Here is a 22,323-nt window from a genome sequence, read left to right on the forward strand (position 1 = left end):
TTGTTATTTTTAAGAATATCCTAAATGCAAATGTGGTAACCTCGATTGGATCCTGGAACAGAAAAAGGACATTGGGAAATAACTGATGAAATCCAAATAAAGTCTGAAGTTTAGTTAATAGTAATATTCCAATGTTACTTTTTTAGTTGTGACAGATGTACTGTGAGATAACTGTAATATGAGCTAACTTCGGGGGAAACTGGGTGAAGGCTATATGGGAATTCTCTGTTCTCTCTTTGTAACTTTTCTGTAAGTCTAAAATTATTCCAGGATATATTATTATAATTGGTATTCATTTTAGTTTCACAATATCCCTCTGTGATGTAAGCACTATAATGAGTGCCATTTACAGATGAAGAAACTGAGGCACAGAGAAGTTAAATAACTTGTCCATGGTCACCCCTCACAATTGGGATAACAGAATAAGAATGATTGGTGAGCTGGGATTTAAATAGAATGCGATAATAAACATTTATTGAGCCCCTACTTTGTGTAAGGCATGTGCTGTGTCCATGGAGAATAACAGGCAGTCTCTGTCCTCAAGGTCATGACAAGTAGGAAGCCCAAGTTCACACAGGTGTAAGGACAAAACCAGGTGTAAGGACAAAACTAGGGGTAGGAATCTATTTGTGAGCCCATGCTCTTAACCATCACACCAGACAAATTTGGGGGAATAACGTGCAATTCACAGCGGAAGTGCAGAGGTAAAGGTAGGTCTGGTTGGGGGTTTAGGGACAGCTAGCTCCATGGGCGGGCCTTTGATCTAGTTTTGAACGTGAGCATGATTTGATCTGGGTAGAGAGAAAGGGAAAACCTGGAATGGGTCTTTGGGTTGAGCCACCCCTGCCTTCTGCTCTCTTTCCCTTCTCCTAAGCAGTCCTGAGAGCAGGACCATATGGGTACACACTTAGCTATTCTGTTGCTTTATCAGAGACAGGAGGTCACAGTGCATAGAGCATGGGCTTTGGGGTCAGGCAGCCTGAGGTTCAGCAATTGTTCTGCATCTTATCATCTGTGTGATCTTGAGCTGTGGTCTCTCTGAGCATCAGAAAAATGAGGAAACAATGACCTCCTGACCTGTTTGTTGTGAGGATTAACCCCATGAGAAAATGTTTCTGAAGCGTGGTAGGATGCTGGGCATTTGGTAAGGCCTCCGTAAGTGGTGGCTGGCTCTGTGTGCCTCTCTCCTTCGTTTTGTCCAAGGCTGACACGACGAACCTTTGGTTATGTTGCTAAACATTCCTTTGAAAGGCAGCTTTGTTCAAAGGAAAGAATGTGGACTTTGGGAGGCTGTACTGCTTACCATTTGAGTAAAACAGTGTCACTGTAAAGTAGGATTGTTGTGATAATTAGGAGGTGAAGTGTGAAGATAGCCCATAGGCATATTCCATTCATGTTAGTCCTTGTCATTTTGCCTTGTATTTTTCTCCATTTGAATCATTTTAATCTTGACTGCCCTCCCCCCACAACCCTGCCCTAAATTGTTGCTCTTTGAGGACGGATCTCAAATCTTGTATTTGTCACATCCCTCACTCCAGCACTTAGTTTAGGGGCATAGCATAGTAGGTGCTCATCAAACACAAGTTGGCCCTCTTTCGGGGTGGCCTTCCTCAGCATTTAGGTGCCTCCAACAGCTTCTCTAGACTTTGTTCTATGCCATCCTTCTGAGATCAAGGAATTATCCCTGGGTTGGTTGAACAGGAAAGGACCAACCTGTGAAATGGCCACCAAATGTTTTATTTATTTTACTAGTAGGCTTCAACCTCTAAGACAGCTTTGAGGAGTGGGAAGGGGAGGGCAAGACAGAAAGCAGGGAGCCGGGGAAAGGTCCATCAGACAGCAGCGCCTGGTAACTAAATCAGCTGAGGAAACCCGTCCTGGCCAGACTCCACCCTGCTTTGAAAAATCCTCCTGCTGGCTTCTACCCTCTGCCCGAGCTCGTCCTCTGCCTCATCCTCGCTCGATCTGCGGCGGGCATTCTGGTAGAGCACGGCACACACGCCCGTCAGCCAGGCGGCCACGGTGCCCGCGGAGAAGATGCAGAAGCCGATGAGCAGCAGGAAGATGTAGTCTTGGTGGTCCAGGTGCGTGATGCACATGTACCGGAGCGGGTTCCCCACCTTCGTGATGGGCCACCCTGCCAGCTCTGTGGGCTCCAGGCACGTGGCATTTTGTTCATCTAAGAGGAAACACACAGCAGGCAGAGTGCTGAAACAGCAGAACTCCCAGGGTGCTGAGGCCAGCAGGGACTTGGAGAGGCTGTCTGGACTCTCGCTACTCAAAGTGTGGTCTGCGGGCCAGCGATATCGGCATCACAGGGACCCCGTTAGAAATGCAGAATCTCAGGCACCGCCCCAAGGCCTCCTGAATCAGAATCTGAATCTTAACAAGATCCCCAGGTGATCTCTGGGGCACATTAAGGTTTGAGACTGCTCCTGGACTGCTTTTTGCCCGAGGCTTAGCTGTGTTCAGATTCACCTCCTGAAAATGGGCTTTGCTTTCTAAAGCTCCTCAAGGAACGAGAGACCACAGCAGGAGCTGGGAGGTTGGAAACTTAAGCAAGATTGCCGTGGAGTGTTGACACTCCACAGAACTCCACCAGTGCTCGTCATCTCTGTCTCCCCTTCCTCTTATTGACCCCCTCCTTCCCCCTCTGCTTTGCCCTTTCCCCTTGTCCTGTTCCTGAGCCCAGCCAGGGATCACTAAGGCCACCCAATGTCATCGCACGCCACTTAGGAGGGACAAAATTCTCTGGAAATGCCTACTGTGTGCTCTCTATGCCTCACCCTCAGCTCCACCTGCCCCCAACCTGGAGAAACAAAGGGGGAGCTCAGGGAAAAGAGACAGCCAATACCGGAAGCAGTTCTGTTTCTCAGTGGTGATGTTGGTATCACTAGATGATCATATGATCTACATGAGCCTTCAGTCCTTTTTAGCCACTGACTCAGCTGCCTGGCTCCTTCTCTCAGCACCTTTCCACACCAAGCACTGCGGACTTCAGTATATAACAGAAGGCAAAGTGGGCTCTGGAGACAGACAGACTAAGGTTCAAACACACTGTTACTTACTAATTTGGTAAACTTCAGCAGGATGTCTGACTCTGTCTCTGAATACCATTGCCTCATCTTACAAAGAATGATACCTATTCTCAGGGTAGTTAGGAGGATTTAACTGCCGCAGGTGAGAAGGCAAGCTTTGTACACAATAGTGCACACAATACACTGTGCACAATAGATGCACAGATGACTCAGCCCTGTCATCAGCCCTGCGTTTTTCTAGCTCCATATACTCCGCCGTGTTGATGCTGAGGTGTCTGTGAGCGGTGTCCAGGTGAATATAAATAAGCATTAGATAAATGAGCTCCCATTCAGGGTTGAGACCAGGGTTTGAGAAAACTATGATCCAAATCATAATAGCAGCTGATATTTACTAAGTTCTGTCTACATGCTAAGTGATATACAAATGCTATCTCGTTTAATTCTTACAGCAACGTTGACACACACTATCATCCTTGTTTTACACATAAGGAAACTGAGACGCAGGAAGGTTTCCTAACTTGAAGGTTTTGGATAACCTGCAGGTTCCAGTCAGGGGACAGGAGACAGAGAAAACCCAGACTGAGCTATCTGAGCTTTTTTGGCAGAAGTGGGAGATACAGAGAGAGGCAAGTGTGGGGGGAAGCTTCACCTAGATCAGGGTAGAAACTCCAGACTATGTGAAGACACTGATATCCTTGGTGACCAAGGACGTGAGGGAAATCAGGTCTGGACTGGAGCTAGAAGCAGGAGAATTAGGGAGAGGAATACAGAGTGAGCTGACTGGGTAGGAGGCAGCTGGCTTTGGGTGGCTGGAGACAGCTGTCCAGGCTGAGTGCTAAGTCCTCTCCAAGCTGGACACTATTCCCTGCACCCTGGTTCTGGGTCAGTGCACCTATAGTGAAGTCATTTGTTACTTTCAGGAAGATGGCCTGAAGTCTGTGGTGCTGTGAGGACTCCCTGATGGAGGAGGCTGTAGACATACGAGGAGGAAGCCAGCATGGGGGCTGCTACATCCACTGGTTACAAAGATTACAGAGGAAAGGAGAGGAAGAAGCCCCTCTCTAGAATGAGTGTGAGACAGTGGCCCTCAGGGCAACCCTGGCCCGTGGGAGAGGGAAAGGGGCCTTGGGCCTCCATCTCAGCGTGCTGTAAAGGGACAGGAACACAATTACACCTCAAGACCTGTCTCTAGTCAGCCTGCTTCCAGGACCTCTGGGGCTTTGCCCAGGAGGCCCAAGAGTGGGGCTAGTGAGGAGTAAGGCAGGCCCCTGCCATCTTCAGGAATTCTAGCAAGAGAGGGCTTAAGTCACCTGCCCAAGCTGCCAGAGACACCACGTGGGAATATACAAAGAAAGATGTATTTGAGAAAGGAGAACGTGGGATTCCGAGGGTCTGGAGTGTGCCTACGGCAGTTTACCTCATTCTATTTTTAAAAAGATTAGGCTTTTAAATTGGCGCTTGGGTGGCAGAGATGAGACTAAACATTAAACGCATATTTCTCCATTTTGGAGCATTACCTTGAAAGGAGCAATTAGGCAGTGATTTTAATGCATCGTTAGGCTGCTTTTAAGTGAGGGATGTGGGTGGATCTGTGGGGAGGGTTTTTCTACTGCTGCATTCACTCTCCCCCCCTCATTGCCTGTCACCGCCAAGGTGTGAGCTCTCAACTCTTAGCAGGTCTGTCTCCACCCATTCCCAGTTTCCCAGCTCTGGACCATTTCACACACTCCTGCCAGATTTCCCCTTCTGCAAGCTAGGCTCTTGCCAGCCACACTCTGGATCAAAACCCTCCTCTGACTCCCCTGTGGGGCTCAGAATAACATCCAGATCAACTGGCCTGCTGTTCAGAGCCCTCAGGATCTGCCCCCTCCTACCTTCCCCACCTTAATTCTGAGTTCTCCCAGTACCCCACCCTTTTCATATTAAACTGCCTTTATTCCTTGATTACATATCCCCCTTATCTGTAGCTAGCTTTGTTACACTCCTCTTTTTGCATCAAATATCTCTTCCTCTAACTTTTACGTGATCAAGTCCTTCCTATCCCTCAAGGTCTAGTGTACCTGCATCTACCCCCAGTAACCCTTCCCAAACCGCATCAGGGGCAGTTATTTGATTGTTCCCACTTCGAACTCATCTATAGCATTTCCTAGTATCATTCTTACTGCACCTATCACATCCTGTGTTGCTTGGTGGTTATTTGCTAGAAAAGGGGTACATCTTTTCTCTCCTACTAGAGACATTTTTAGCTCTTGATGACACAATCCTTGTTTGATCATTACTGCTCTGATAATAAGAGCTATCATTCACTGAATGAATTACATAATTTTTAAGTATTTGGGGATTTTCTAGTAATGTTTTTATTATTGAGTTCTAGTTCAGTTCTACTGTGGTCAGAGACATACTCTTTATGATTTCAACCCTTTGAGAGTTATTGAGAATTTGCTTTATGGCTGGACATAAAGTCGATTTTAGTAGTTTTTGCATGTGCACTGAAAAAAATGTATTCTGTCTTTGTTGAGTACATTGTATGTTGATTAGGGTGTGGTTTTATACAGATCTTCTGTATCTTTATTTATTTTATTTATATCTTTATCGACTTTTTATATTCTTTGACTTTTTATTGACTTTTCAAAACTATTGTCTCCGTTACTATTAGATTGTTAGTTGTCTATTAGTTACAGGGGAAGTATGTTAAAACCACCAGTTATGATTATGCAGTTGTCTACTTCTCTGTATAATTCTGTCAAGTTTTGCTTTACCTATTTTGAAGCTATGCTATTAGATGCATATAAAGTTACCTCTTCTTGGTAGATTTATCCTTTTCTCATTGATCAATATCACTTATTATCTGTAGTAATGCTTCGTACCTTAAAGTGTACTCTGTTTGATGACATAAGTATGGCTGTACCAAATTTCTTTTGGTTAGTGTTTGCATTGTGTAGCTTTTCCCATCCTTTTACTTTTGATCTTTCTATGTTTCTATACTTAAGGCATATTTAGTAAGCAGGATGTAGTTTGGTTTTGTTTTTCATCAATCTAGCAAACTTTGTATTTTAATCAGCCCATTAATGTTTAATGTTAGACTGATATATTTGGATTAACTATTTGTTTTCCATTTGTCCTACTTTTTAAATGACCCTACCCCTTGACTATGTTCCTTCTATTTTATTATTTCATTTCCTCTTCTTTAGCTTGTTAGTCATGCATTCTTTTCCTAGTCTAGTATGATGACTTTAGAGTTTATAGACCTATCTACTCATCCTGGAGTGTCTGATATGTGCTAGACACCATATAAGGTGCTTCACAAAATTAAATTCTACTCCTGAGCACCCCACTAAGTAGTTTTAACTATTCCCAGGCTACAGAATGAATAAATTGTTCATCAATTATTCTGTCTCTGCCTTTCTTGATCTCCTTGCCTCTGAGAAAAGGCTGTGTGTTCTGTGCGCTGCACAATCCCAGGGCTTTCATTCACATTACAAACATGTGACTAAGCCCCATCTTATCACTTCCTCAGCTCTACTTCATGGGTGCAGGACATTTGCCCCAGTTAAAGCGCCCAGGTACAATTACAGTATCATTAATGTTTAAATTCTTCCTGCAAATAGTTCCTAAGGAAACATAAACTACCCTCTTATTTAGTTCCACATGTGGCACATTGCTCACAGGTGGAAAACCTGTCTGCCAAAATCGAATGCATGGAGCAGCAAGAGTTTCTGGGGCCCAGAACCACACCTGTTAATGCAGGAACCCAGAAAGCCTTCCTTCAGAAAGCCAGCTTGAACCTGGTGGTTTTAAGAGGAATTGCTCCTTTTCTTGGTCTGCAGAAGCGACCACAGTTCTGGGGTCTGCTGAGCTCTCCAGAGGAGCAGGCTGCTCTGAGCTCCCTGGGCAGTCTTGCTTAGGACCTGTCTGGGCTGAGTGGAGGAGGCCAGCCTCCATGTGGTGGCCACGTAAAGTGAGAGAATAGAATCTGGAGACTTCTCTCTCAATTACACTGCAACTTGGAGAGCAAATACCAGTTTCCATCAGCTTAAGCACTTTGTCATGAAACTTCCACCTGGAACCTAGACAAAGGCCTAATTCCCTTATTTCTCCTCCTTAGGCCCTAGCTTGCCTGAACATCATTAGATGTTCCGTATTCTTTTCTCCAGCTAAATTATGTATTTGTCAACTACCTATTCATTTGTCTGCCTCTGCCCACTAGATTATGAACTCCATGAAGACATGGATTTGTTTTCACTGTTGTGTCCTCAACATCTAGAATAGTGCTTAACACATACTAGAGCTCAAAGTATGTTTGTTGAGTGAATTAAATATTGTTTGTTATTAATGCCCCTTGGGGTCAATGTCATTGACATAATGCTCGGCTGGAGGAAAGGGAACCTGGGGAGATAGAAGACTATAGGTGGGTCAGCTAACTAACCTCTTGCCATCTTAGACTACTCTACACTAGGCTAATACCAATCCCTGCTTACCTCATGAGAGTCTGGGGAAGGATTCAGTGAGCTAAGGGGTGTGAAGTCCTGGAGGAGGCAGGAACAGATGACTGTTCTGTTCAAATGGAGGGGTAAGCCTTGAAGTGTCCTCTGAGACTGCAGAGAAGGAAATGAGGGTAAGTGCAGATGGGGAAGGGGCTGAGGATTCAAGGGCTGCCAGCATGATGGCAAAAGGTAGTTATTATTATTCCCCAATTACTGTTTGAGAGCAGAGACCCTATCTGTTCACCTTTGTATCCCTAGTGCCTGGTACACAACAGAGGTTTGATAAATGTCTATTGAATGCATAGAGAATGGCTGGATTATCGGTTTAATCTCATACAGCAGTTCTTAAACTCATATTTTTGGCCTTGCTGTTTAGGACTGGTTTCTGATAGAATTTGAGGGGTCACTATCATATTCTGCTGTACTATGGGTGGCCCAGAGGAGAAGACTCCCTAGAGGGAAACCTAGACTGGACCGTATAGCAGCCCAGCACCACCAAAGCCAACTGGCCAGCAAGGCTCCCTTCTTAGACCCTCATGCATGGTCCTCTGAGCATTTCTAGTCCTCCATTGGCTCCTACCTTTGCCACCCTAGAGCTTCTTTTCCTCATCACTCAGCTGTCTTCCCTTGATGGCATAAGCCAGGCTTCAGCAAATTACAACCTGTGGGCCAAATCCATCCTGCAGCCTGTTTTTGTAAATAAAGTTTTATTGGAACACAGCCATGCCCATTCATTCATGTATATTCTATGGCTGCTTTCATGTTACAAATGACAGAGTGAATAGTGGCAACAAAGACCCACAAAGCTTAAAATATTTATTATTTGCCCTTTCATGGAAAGTGTGCTGACTCTCTGTCTGAAGCATCCTTGGCTTTGGACGATTTGGGCTTGGGCAGTACAGTTCTTATCTGATACAGTTTTTTCCCTTGGATAAAGAGTTCATATTTTGGTAAAGGTTAAACCTGATTCATAGACTCTTGGAACATTACAGGAACAACCTTGAAATCCAGCAAGTTCAATCTGATTATTCCTGTGCTTTAAGGGTGCTTTAGGCTACAGGACTGGTTTTTTTTGTATAAGTGGTTGTATATGGGCAAGATTTAGAGGTAGAAAGACCCCTTTTCCTCATAATACTTCTCATGTGCTTGTCAGTGCCCAAAATTCTGTCAGCAGGAGATAGAACCATTCATTCCACTGATAAAAGAAGGCTTAAAGTGTAAAGTCCTCTGAAAAAGAAGCCAATGACTTAATCCCTTCCCTGGGGAACCCCTGCTACTGCCTTTCTTGATGGAGGAGGAGAGCCAGCTACATGACAGGCCTGGGGGATGGTACCAAGCAGTTCCTGGAAGCTAATGGAAAACCCTAGTTTGCTCTCAGTTTGGCCTAGAGCTGGACCTGCTGAATAATAACTCATCTTCTCAGAAAAATCCAGATAGTGGACAGTTATTATCCTCATGGATAATAGGCAATTTAGAAAAGTTCAGTGGTGGAAGACAGCACCGTTCACCAGTCACCCAGGCAGACACTTGGGAGCCCTTCCTGTTTCCTCTCTCACATCCCATAATTTAAGCCATGAGACAATCCTGTTAGTCCTACCTTCAAAATATATCCCAATTCTTACCTCTTCTTATCTTCTGGACCATTACCCTGGGCCAAGCCACAGTCTTCCCTTTGCCTGAACTGTGACAGCCTCTTAACTTGTGTCCCCACTTTCCACAGTCTCTCTCCATCTAGCAGTGGGAACCAGCTGTAAACCATAGATCGTGTCACTTCTCGCTCAAAACCCTTTCGTGACTTCCTGTCACATTTAGAATAAAGTCAAAAGCCTCTCCATGGCCTGTTGGTCCTATAAGATCTGGCCTCTGATTTTTTACCTCATTTCTTACCTTGGCTTCACTCCACTTCAGCCATACCCACCTTCTGCTACATCGAGCTCATTGCACCCCAGGGCCTTTGCACTTGTTCTTCCCTCTGTCTAGAAAGACCACACCACCCTGCACCATATTTCCATTGCTGGTCCCTTCACTTTATTAAGTTCTCTGCTCTTCTTACTTGATGCTTCAATATGTTGGCATTCCCCCAAAGCTTCTGTCCTTGCCCTGTTACCCTCTCATTCTAAACTCTTTCCCTGGCTGATCTCATCCTTTGTTTGGTTTTGATGATCACCAGTGAGCTGATGATTTCCAAACATATATTTTATTCTCTATTATGAATTTCAGGTCAGAATATCCAAATGCCTCCTGGCTCACAAAGACCTCCCACTCAACACGTTCATGATGGGACTTGGCTTCTCTCCTAATCCCCTCACTACCCCTCCTCACAGTGGAGCCCCCATAGCTGTCCAAGCCAATACTTGATTTTTTTCTTTTCCTTTATTTTCCATGTCTCATGGATTTTTTATTCACTCAAATATTTCTTGAGCATTTTCTCTGTGTCTGAATCTTTCTGAAGATTCAGACCTGCTCTTTGCTCTTACAGACCTTCCTGTCTATCAGGGAAGACAAATGTTAAATTAATACAAATCTGTTAATTGTGCTAAGAGTCACAAAGGGAGTACAGGGAACTCTGGGAGGGTCTAGTTCAGTCCCAAGTCCTGTTGCTTCTACCTTCTAAACAGTTCCTTCTGACCTGTCTGTACCTCTTCATCCACACTGTTGCCATCCTCTCTTGTCTGAATGCCCATACTAGCCTCCTGGCCCTGTATCCATCTTGCCTGCCTGCCAAAACTTCTCAGGATACATTGCATGTTCCCTAGAAAGACCATAAACAAAGGCCCTAGATGGCCAGACCCCTGTTTCTCTTTCTAGCTGCATCCATGCTTTGCTGGATTCCTTATAGTTTGGGGAATTCTTCATCTCTAGAGATGAAGAAACTGAGGTTGGCTGCTTTGGCTGGCCTTGCACTGCCTCCTTCCAGGGGCCTGAGTGGTGCTGGGCAATCAGAGGGGCCATGCATAGAGGTCTGGCATTTCTGAGCTCGAGGGAACTTTAGATCACCCACCCTCAGGGATTCCAACAGGGCTGAGTTAGAGGTCCTTCCCAAACCGCACATGCTTGCCATCCCCATTCCTTCTCGAATTTTCTGGATGATTTAGGGATCACTGACCCAGTCGCACCCCTCTCAGCCCCCTTGTTGTCCTCATGAGGCTGCTCCTCTGGCTCTCAACAGGAGGGAGCCACAAGGCCAGGGTGTCCATGATAAGGTGGGAGAGATGTGCTAGCGGAGCAGTTGACAGCCTCGGCAATGACTGCTGCCCAGCTGTTCCCTCTTTTGGTGTCTGGTCTTTATTGCAATTTCCCTGGTGGAGGAGATGGGCTAGCATTAATAGTGGAAGGGTGTGAGGACCTGAATTCATTCTGGAAATCTAAGTTTTGGCGCAGCTGTAGATGATTTTGTACTTGGTGGATTCAAATGGGGCCATTATCCTATGAGAGCAGCTTTGAATACAGGATGAAATAGCCTCAGAATGAGACTGAGATGTTCCTGTTCAAAATGCCCTCAAAATGACTTGGACTGGAAACAGCACATGACCCAACCCACCTGCTCCCTGCAGATGTCCCTGAGTGGCTTTGTCCCCCTGCATTGGCAGCACTCCTGTGCAGACTCCTCTTTTTGACTTGTGGGCCCCACCATCGGACGAAGCAGGACTGCCTAAGGACTATAATTTAAGTGTTGACACAGACGGAACCTCTGTCCTGAGACTACCTCCACATCTACGTTTTAGTAGCCTGTGATTTTCTGAATTCTCACTGTTTCTGGTTGTTCCCTGTCACATTGCAAATGCTCCTTGAGGGAGACATATCAAAACATTATTAGCTACTAACATCTTAGTGTAAATCAATTTATTCACCAGATGGAGCAGCCACCATAGAGCTAGAACCCAGACCATTGTCCTAGGGTTTCTCAAAATGCGGCCTAAGGAGCACCTGCCCCAACATCTCACTGAGTCATCACCTCTAGACATGGAGCCTGGGCTCTTGCGCTCATTACAGTTTGAGAACCACTGGTGGAGCAGATCAGGTCTGGGAGGAAAGTCCAGGGCACTAAGTGCCTGGGGGGTGGAGGCATTTTTCAAGGCCAGACATTGTTCAAGGCCATTGCTTAAGACAGGAAGCGGGAGAGTGCAGGAGTTAGAGGTTGCACTTCCTAATTGTGTGACCACTGCCCTCATCTCTAGGAACACCTGCACCTCGACACGGACTCGTTGTGCACTTTGCTCATCTGGGACCCTGTCTGCTGACCACTGCTCTCCTTTTCCTTCATCTAAGTGCATCTTATCTTTCTATTTAGGTTCATAGGCTGCCAACGAGAAGGGATTTATAGAGTATCTAATCCTATTCCCTTATTTCAGAGACAAATGAGACTCAGAGGGAAAAATGACTCACCCCAAATCACACACAGGCATGACTGGGATCAGGCTTCCTGGCTTTCAACTGCATTTTCTCTCTCTTGTATCTCCCTAGATTTGCCTTATTAAGGACAGGAATTATGACTTCTTTCCCTGTGATAAAGCACCCCAGCAACATAAATACAATGTTGGGCATGTAATAAACATACAATAAATGTTTCAGAGTTGAATAGACTGTGATGTGCCTGATAGTAAGGAAATACCATGGCATGGGAGAAAGCATTGAACTTGGGTGTCAGAAGATCTCCACGCTGGGCTGGGCTCTATAGCCACTTACCTGGGACGTGGCTAGATTCTAAAGTTCCAGTTTAAGCTTCCTATATCTTCCTATATTAAAGGCTTCGCCCACCAATATGGTGGCCACTAGCCATACATGTGGCTATTTAAATGAATTGAAATGATGTAAAATGAAAAATTCAGTTCCTCAGTTCTACAAGCCTAATTTCAAGAGCTCAACAGCCACATGTGGCTAGTGGGCAGTGTATTGGACAGCACAGGTTTAGACCATTTCTACTGCTGCATAAGCTTTTGTTGGGCAGTGGTGGACCAGACTTTGAGGGTGGAGGGCATGTAGGAAGCCAGGCTTTTTCTGTCCAGGAGCTTAGAGCTACATGAGTTTTTGAGAGCATCTTCAGAGGCATTCAACCCCGTCCTGCTGGGGAGCCCTCTCCTGGGAAGAGCTCAATTTCTACTCTCACCTTCAAACAGCATTAATGACTGGAAAATTACAGTTCCAGCCAGGAATTAGTTCTCCTATTTTCTGACCTGAGCCAAAAAGGAAATGGAATCTGTGGACCTGTTTTAACTCTGTATTGATCAGAGCATCCAGGCAACCAGCACATTTCAACTCACCTCCATTTCTGCTATGATTTTTGTGTTTGGAAAGTGAATACGTGAACTCTTTGAGGACTGGGCAGTTTTCAGTGCATCTGGTGAGTATATCATTGGAGGGTTTCCTTTGAGGAAGACTTTTGATGATAGCGCCAAATCTCTTGTCAATATGGGAAAGTTTTGATGTTCCTATCTGCTGTAGCCTTGTGATGAAATAAGGTGAATAAAACATTCAGCCTCCTCTATAGCCCCTCTGTGGGGGGTGAACTTAGCCAAGGTGTGACATAGGGGAAGGACATATTATTGCCCTCATGTCTTTTGTTTTAACACCTCTCCATTTCTTTCCTGGATCTTGGCTTCCTTCAAGGTTCCCCCACTGCTGCAGAATTAATCTTAGCTAATTGCATTTCCCAAGAACTCACTCTTCCCTCTGATATGAAAGTTGATAAAAGCTTAGGGGCACCGGTATTATTCTGCCCTGGAACTTACATATTTGTTCACAATCCTTTTCAAGGTTGGGGCACTTTTAGGGACCGAGAAGGATGAATCTCTAATGGCTAATTTTAGCCCAATGGTAGGCAGTGGATGGGGAGAGACTGGGGCAAAAATGCTGCTCATTACTCTTCAGATCACAAAATTACACCATGTAGGTGACTTCCTTCTCCTAAGGCCATGTCTGCCCCATAGTTGAACTGACCTCCTTGCCCTCATCCCTTGAAAGATGTCTGCACGTTCACACCTGTTTCTGGAAGTGGGGTTTGTGTTTAAGATAGAACTTCAGTTCCAGACTCAGGTGACTCAGGAAGAGCCACCTTGCTGCTGCTGGCCCAGCCCTGAGTCTCATGGCCTGGGCTGAGACCAAGCCTTGATTTCAGCTTCTGGTTTTATTTCCCAGGGTCTGAACTCCTGTATTCATAACTCATCCGATATTCAAATCCAGGATTCCCTCTGTCCCATTTTCTCAGGGATTAGAATCCTTGGACCTGCTGCCTACCTTCCCATCTCCTATTTATATCCCCATATGCATCTGTACAGTCATATCTCCTGCACAGGGTACACTGTCCTCCAATAAGACTGAGCCTTCCTGAAGTCCACTGCTTGTCCCAGGGACGACCTGAATGATATTTGCTACTCTCTTAGTATCCTGTGTCTTTCCTACATCTGCCAACCATTTGTTTATTGAATGTTTATGGTGTGCCAGGCTTAATGTTGATGACAGTTTTTAAATGTTCTCATTTCATCCTTACACCAGCCCTAGAGAGGTTGGTTCTATTATTAGACCTGTCTGAAAGATGAGGAAACTGAAGTGTGGAGAGCTTAAGTAAATTATCTATCTCCTACAGATACAAAGTGGCAGGGCTAGGGTTATGATCCACAACCGTTACACTCCAGAACCTGAGCTCTTCATACTGGGCTCTCCTGCCTGTATGGTGGCCGTCCTTCACCACCTGAAGCTGAGGCTGTCCGAAGTACTTGTTCTACCCCAAAAGGCACATGCTTGCCTTTTTTGTCTTGCTGTGTCCATGAGGTTAGTTCTGCTGTGCCTAATTGGACCGTGGGACACATAAGGTGCAGGTGGCCCATAGTCAGATGAATCTCAATGCACAACCCCAGGGTTCTTGGCTAGCTACCTCTATGAACACTTGTTTGGCACATAATAGGCACTCAATAAATATTTAAATGGATGAATGCCTGAGCTGAGTGGTAGCATGGAAGTCCCTTACTTCACTGCCTTGCTTTACAAGGGGTCTATATACTGGAATTCTGCTGTCATGCAGACCTCAATACTGCACTGCAGGCAAAATCTCCCAATACTGAGGTTTAGTATCTCCCTGGGTCTAAAATGAAACCCATCTTTAAGTTGGATTCTCCTTTATAAACAACCAGGTCATTTAGCTTATTTCATAGAAATTCTTCCTGTATCCTGAAATTTGGGCACATGGGGAAGAGATGTGTAGACCTCATTCTAGAACATGCCAGAGAGTACCGTTTTGATAGAAAATGTGGTATAATAGGTGGGCTAAAGGTTGAGAGTTCAACTAGAGTGTTTGTAAATAGCAAAGATATTTCCACCTAACAGAGGCAGGAATCATCATATGAGAGTCACATGAAATAAACATCTTCCATTATGTTGAGGTCTGGCTAAAGGGCAAGAGAAGCATCTAATGAATTTTATTGTGTGAGTGTTTTCAGCTTTTTGTGTATGTGTCTGTGTGTGTGTTCATGTGTTGACGTGTATCTGTGCATTTATATGTGTATGTGTGTCATGCATATGTAATACGTGGGTGAGTGTGTATGTAATTATGTATATATGTATGTATGGTATGTTTGTGTAGATACAACTTTGTGTTTGTATATGTGCATGTATGTATGTGTTTGCATGTGTGTTCATGTGTATGTTTGTGGTTGTGTGTGTGTGTGTGTGTGTGTGTGTGTGTGTGTATGGGAAGGGAGAACCAGACTGAATAACATGCAAAGGAGAGCAAACACTGAGGTTAGGTTCATTCTTTTAGAGTTCGGGTAGATTGGGGTGAAACCTCAGTTTGCAAGGGAAGTGCAGGCATATTATAATGAGTTTATGATGACTAGGACTTATTATCCAATGAAAATGATCTAGTGTGAGTTCCAAGTGTAGACAGGTAAAGCTGAAATTTAGGTGCTGTGGGCATATGCTTAAAACATGACTTATATTTATAACTAAAGTGACTTATTCAATCATAGTTATGTAATATGAGGATTTAAGAGAGAGTTGCCACATGGGAAAAGACTTGAATTTGAAATCAGGAGGTTCCAACCATTTTCTTGCCTTTTAGTAGCTGTGTGGTTTTGGGTGAATCAGTCTATCTTCTCAACCATAGGATAGGGGTTAAAAATACCCATCCTAGCCTCTTCCAGTCCTAGAGCACAAAATTTAAGGGTTGGTGTGACACTCAAGTAGAGAAACTGAAACAGCATGTGTGAAAAAACTTCAGCAGCTGCAAAGCTCCGTACAAAGCTAAATTATTCTATGTCTGAGCTGGGGCTCACTGTTGTTTTTAAGAGATAATAGTAGTGAACTGGAGCAATGAGACCATATTTCTGTATGAAGTGAACTGGGAGGGTTCCTCTACGCCACCAAACAGCAGAGGGAGATGAGCAGATTAGCAGTTGTGTGTGTGTGTGTGTGTGTGTGTGTGTGTGTGTGTGCGTCAGGGTGGGGGGCTCCCACTGGCCAGTGGATGAAAGATTTGTCTACCTCAAAAGCCAGACTCTTCATTCACAAGGAGCTTATGAGCTTGACAAGATAGACACCCGCCACTGACGTTTTTGAAAATATGCAGTGAAACAGACCTGGTTTTCAATCCTGGATTGAATTGAGTCAAGGAGTCCAAAGTAGTTAGCCTGAAAGTTCTGAGAAGATACAACTTTTTAAGCAAAATTCTGATTACAGGAGATTTGGTGGGAACTGAAGTGATAGGCTTAGGCACTGGGGAAGAAGCCAAGCTACTTACCCTTTTCAGCTAAGTAGGGGGTCTTCCTGGCAAATTGGTGGTTTCTGCTCAAGGAAAATGTGTATGAACGGTGGGGAGGTGGCAAGAAAAGATGATGCCGGTCCACAGGCTAGTTACATGAACACTGACAGGGAGAATCCCATTGGGGAATCACATTTGATGCATGAGAATGATTAATACTGACCCTCTTTTAGAGAGCTTTCTAGAAAGCAGCACAGCACCAGTCATTGAGAAAAGTGGAAAGCATGATCACTAGAAAGGCAAGGCAAGCCCCCCAAGAAACTGCTCCTGTGTTCTTTTATGATTACTACTGTTAAGATGGTCTGACAAAATTTGTTCCTTTTGATTTATTCTAACTCAAGTTGAAGTACCTGGCAGCAGGGCCAGGTGCCTCGGGCACAAAATTTAAGGAGACACTCAGTCTCGGTGCCACCTTCGATTCTGCATCCTGGAAGCCTTGCTTGCCTCATCAGATTCCAGTCCCTGCCTGGAAGACAGTTCAAGACACGTGCGTTGGAAAGCCAGGAGGGCACATTTTTACTTGTTCTCACCACCCATCTCCTTCTCCCCCAGTGCGCCTTAAAGTCTGTCATTTTGATCAGGAAACTTTCTAGAATATTGCCACATGGGCAGGACTTCAGGATGGAAACTTCAGCAGGACTTTTGTGAAGCTGGTGCATGAAAATATTTTCAAAAACACACACCCAGGGAGGGCAGAGAAGATTTGGTTCTGATAGGGTTTAATTACATCAGTGCCTCCAGGCTTTCTGTGAGGGGTTATTTCACACTTCTACTAAGCTCTGACTTCCCTGGGTGAAAGTGGTATTGGTGGAGTGGGGGAATTGAAGGATAAGAATGGGACAGTAAAGTCACTGAAAAGAAGAAGGGATGAGGCACCAGAGTGCCCCAGGGACCATGGCAGAGGGGTGGGGACAGTGGATAGAGTGGCAGCAACTGGCTTGGAACTCTACCAGGTAAGACTTGAGAGTCTGCCTGTGAGATTGGAATCTCCCTGCTTGACACAGTGGACACTGGTGGTCCATTCTCCACCCATTCATGCCGTGCTCTCCTTCCTTGTGAGGTTAGCATCTGAAGACAAAGAAGATATCAAATGCCTTCTCTTCTCCTCTCTCTCTCATTCATGTCCAGGTCGCTCACGTGCCCCTCCTCTGTCTCTGTTGAACTTTCCCTTCTGTATATCATACCACTGGATTTTCTGCTGGCTATGAATGACTGAATTTACTTTTAGATCCTGAAAAAAGTCAGTCACTGACTTAAACAGATTAAAATAGTTTACCAATGGAATACAGTGTCCCTGTATTTCTTTGTCACTTTGCAGTTACAGTACTTTACCGTTTCCACACATATCATTTCCTGTTGACATGACAACTCTGTATGTTTGGTAATACTGTCCCTACTTTATGGATCAAGAAACTGAGGCACAGAGAAATTGTGACTTCCCCAAGGACGGCCAAGTAGTAAGGGCTGAGTGCGGGAGCAGAACTCAGCTATTTGGATGGCTATTCTAGAACTTTTTCTACTGGTCCTTACTGCCTCTCCAGTCAACCCAGGGATGGATCCTGCAGAGCAATAAGAACGCTTTCAATCAACTTTACCCAGATATCTCTCCCACACTGACCATCTTTTGACTTCACTTTTTCTGGAACCAATTCCTCCTATGCCATCACATCCTCATCCCCGCACCCAATCAAGTCCTCACCTGGATGGTTCACAGGGGACATTATTAAGTAGATGGTGAAGTCCAGGAAAGAGCAGTTGCATTTCCAGGGGTTTCCACTCAGATACAGGGTCTGGAGTGTTATGAGGTTATGGAAGGCAGCAGGGTCCAAGGTCTGCAAGCCGGTATTTCTGAGGTCCAGGTACCTCAAAGAGCTGGTGTTGGCAAAGGTGTACTTGTTGAGTGATAACAGATGAGGGTTGCTGGAGATGTTCAGCTGCACCAGATTGCTGAGCATGGAGAAACTGTATGGGGAGATCAAGGTTAAATTGTTGAAGCTGAGATCGAGGTAGATGAGTTTGAAGACCCCGACGAAGGTATAATCCATCACCTCCTGAATCAGGTTCTTCTGACAGTCCAAGTAAACAAGGTCACTGAGGAGTCCTAGATTCATCGCTGGCAAAAAGCGGATGCTGTTATCATTCAGGTACAGCCTCCGGGTGTTCAGGGGTATGTCAGAGGGGTATTCAGTTAACTGGACCCCTGTGCAGATCACTTCTTGGGCTTGACACTGACAATTATTTGGACACCTTGACCCCGATACCAGTCCCATTCCAAAGGAAAAGAGTAACCACCCGGGCCCAGGGCCTGAAGCACAGGACATAGTAAGAAGCGGCGACTACCCTCCTTCCACTTGCCAGCGGGCGCTGTCCCTCTGATCGGGAGGCTGCCGAGGGGCGTGGTGGGGCGGGGGGAGGGGCGCTGGAAAGAACTGTAACACTGGCTTTGGGCGAAGCGATTTTCCATTACAGGAGAACTGAACAGAAGTTGAAACGCGAGGCCCAATGCCCTGCCGCCCGGCTTGGTGGCTCTGCTGATTGCTCACTCCCAGACTGCTGCTGGAAGCCTGCCGGCTTGGCGGCTTTAAAAGGTCTCACTCTTTCCCTGCGTTCGCAAGTGAAGGGGAGCCAGGGGAGAGCCACATGACAATGAGGTTGCCAGTTGACACCTTTGTGATGTCAGCAGCCTCCGGAGACTGCCCAGCTGAGGGAGGGAGAGTCCTGACTCTTCTTCTGGGTGGTGTGAGGGTGTTTTGTGTTAACTCAGTAAGCCGGCTGTCCCTGGGGGAGTGGGGGGAAGCGCACGGATTCACCGTGTGCGCGCGTGTGAATCAGCTCCCCAAGGAGGTGCAGTGGATTAGACTAGATTGGACCCCCTAATCACGGAATCAGATCACGGAAATCTGCAGTCCAGCTCCCTTTTTTTACTGATGTGAAAAGTGACCTGAGGTCAGTTCTCAGCGTGGGTCTCTTCCTTAGGTATTGAGTTTGGATAGGTGCCATTTTTGGGGTGTTGTCGGGAGAAGATGGGAAAGGGTGGAGGAGGGGGGAGCGCCTTTGAAATGAGGCAAGGGAAATTCCCTAATAAGGTGGTGTTCTTACGACTGTATTCCCAGTTTGCATACAACCCTGTCTGCATTTGGAATATATATGTGTACTAGTATTTAAAAGCCTTTTGAGCAAGTATAAATATTCCCCCTAAAACAAAACCCAAATGTATTAAAAAAAAATCTGAGTGCAATGATAGGAACTATTTCTTACCATTTATATTCTAGGATTTTTAATAATGAGGGCCTCACTAGTGCTTCTAGTATGAGTTTATACTCATTAGCTGCTTGAAGGATAATGGGAGAGCGTCTTTTGGAGGGAAGGATGGAGAGTCTGGAAGCTTAAGTGTTAGGATGTATCACCCATTCTATGGAAGAAGGCACATTGGGCAGAAACAAAGAAAAAGCATCTCAGGAATTAAAATTTTTATTTTAGGGAAAATAGGATTTCATTCTTTGAAACATTCATAGATAACATAACTTGAATATTAATAAAGTAATGAAATCTATATTTAGCTTAGCACAGTGCCTGGCACCTGGTATGTAATAAATATTTATTGAATGAATGATGCGTGAATGTCTCTGATGGTTTGCTCCCTTTTCTTGTTTCTCTGCCAAGAGAGAAATTAATAAACTCAAGTGGATTTGTGGCTGGTTAGCTAATGCTTGATTGTGTTTACTTACTCAGCATTCCCAGGCCATGAATTAGGATGATGACTTTGGTGTGTTTACCGAATTGAAAGTGACCTTATTTAAGTAGAAATTTAAACACTTAAAATAATGACCCAAATGGTAATTGTACTAATTGAAGCAGAATTTTATTGATAGAAGTGTCACCCTCTCCTTATAATTAAAAAAAATGATAAATTCCTGGCCAGATCTTACATGATTGCCCAGGAGAGGAATTTGGAACATGAAGTCTATGGAGAAGAATTAATTTCCAAAGTGATCGTTTCTTTTCGGGGCTGGGGCAAAGGTGTGGTTTGATGGTGGGGTGGGGTGGGGATGCTTTATTTAGATGGCGCTGTGTGTGTTGTGTTTCTTTTTGATGAGAGATGATGCTGCCTGGCCTACCAGGGCTCGTGGAGTGATTTTATTGATGTTCCACCCTTTCTTTTTTTTTTAAAAATATCTTCTCAATACTTTATTTTTAAAGTTTTTATTGGAGTATAGTTGATTTACAATGTTGTGTTAGTTTCTGCTGTACAGCAAAGCGAATCAGTTATACATATACATATATCCACTCTTTTTTAGATTCTTTTCCCATATAGGCCTTACAGAGTATTGAGTAGAGTTCCCTGGGGTATACAGTAGGTCCTTATTAGTTTTCTGTTTTATATATAGTGGTGTGTATATCTCAGTCCCAATCTCCCGAGCTACCATATGATCCTGCAATCTCACTACTGGGCATGTATCCAGAGAAAACCGTAATTCGAAAAGATATATACACCCCAATGTTCATAGCAGCACTATTTACAATAGCCAGGCTATGGAAGCAACCTAAATGTCCATCGACAGAGGAATGGATAATGAAGATGTGGTATATATATACACACACACAATGGAATATTACTCAGCTATAAAAAAGAATGGAGTAATGCCATTTGCAGCAACAGGGATGGACCTAGAGATGGTCATGCTGAGTGAAGTAAGTCCACATTTTCTTCCATGACTTTCTCTCTCTTTCTGACTCTTCCTTTCCTCAGGGAACCAGTGTCTCCATGTTGCCCTATTGAATTTCCAGCCCCTCGTGTAGACTAACTTTCTCAAGACATTAGCCTCAGGCTCAGGCTTACCTGTCTGGCCATAAGATTACAAGTGTTGTCACTTAGAAAAGCCTTAGATGAATAAAGCATACTAAAGCTTATTGACCAACACACAGTGGCTGTGTCTCTCTCTCTGAAGTAGTATTATTTTAACAAAGCATCATGAGTGGTTAACCTCAAGGAATAGTCCTTTGGCTTGAGCTAGCTGTGTAATTTTTGGTCCTGAGGTCTGAACATCCACAGGCTAATTTCAGCTTTTCCAGGTTAGACCAGATCCCTAAAGTGTGTTCTTCATTTTGAGACTGAGTAAATATGTGTTAGTGAATGAGTGGACGAGAAAAAGGAGGGTAAAGAATGTAGCCAGGCTACCTGATCTCAGAACCTTAAAAATTCTTCTTTCAAGGAACATCTAGTGAAACTACTATCTCAGGGATCCTTTTTTTGGGAAATTCTAGATGAGGCTGTTTGCCCTTGGTGGAGTTGTTTAAGGTCTCTGGGGCTTTATTTTTCTCATCTACATATTGGGAGAGGTGGACAAGATAATTTCCAAATCTCCTTAGGACTTCCAAACTCCTTCTTAATGGAGAGGTTTCAGGCACCACCCAGTGAGCCAGTAGGGGAAGAATTTTGGAGCCAAGAGAAGAGCCTTTCTATTCCTTCTAAGCACATCACGTAGCCCCACCTGTCACCTGTCAGCCCCACCTGTCAGGCACCACCCAGTGAGCTACTCATGCAGCTTCAGCTGCAGCTAAGTTGCCCTTAGTATGGACAGCTGTTTTATGAGCCTACCTCTGCCCCCTAGGTGGCCGGCATGACGATCCTTCCCGTAGCACAGGTGGGGTATCAGGTGAGCACGCTGAGAAGCCCCTGGTATCAGTACAATCTCTCTTGCTGAGTCTGGTCTTGGGCAGGCTTCTATTTTTAGCTGTATCTGATAGAGACACTGACTTCCCAGCTTAATGATCACTCTCAGGTACCAGCGTGCCTCCAAACAGCTCTCTCGTGATCCAAAAGGCCCCTGATATTATAAAAGGAAAGGGCAGGGTGACATAGAGCAAAGTGGACTCAACCGAGACACTCGATTTCTCTCACTGTAAAGCAGTGTGACTTTGTGACTCCTAGGACCTTGATTTCCTTTCTGTGAAATGAGACAGGATGCTCTCTAAGGGCCCTTCCAAATTTAAAGTTCTATGAAGACCCAGTCTGTGCAGGGAGAGGACAGATGCTTGGAGCTTTTAA

The 22,323-nt window shown here is 44.8% G+C and overlaps 1 protein-coding gene across 1 annotated transcript; it reads right to left on the bottom strand.

Moving 5' to 3' along the window:
* Positions 1 to 1,853: 1,853 nt before the first annotated feature.
* On the bottom strand, positions 1,854 to 18,595 carry LRRC52 (leucine rich repeat containing 52; the record flags this gene model as incomplete). Its single annotated transcript, XM_082669043.1, has 2 exons — positions 1,854 to 2,179; positions 17,974 to 18,595. The coding sequence occupies 2 exons, from the start codon at positions 18,593 to 18,595 to the stop codon at positions 1,854 to 1,856; spliced, it is 948 nt and encodes a 315-aa protein (XP_082525169.1).
* Between the last annotated feature and the right edge of the window lie 3,728 nt (positions 18,596 to 22,323).

The sequence above is a fragment of the Grampus griseus genome, assembly GCF_964374135.1.
Source record: "Grampus griseus genome assembly, chromosome: 1".
Lineage (NCBI taxonomy): Eukaryota > Metazoa > Chordata > Mammalia > Artiodactyla > Delphinidae > Grampus > Grampus griseus.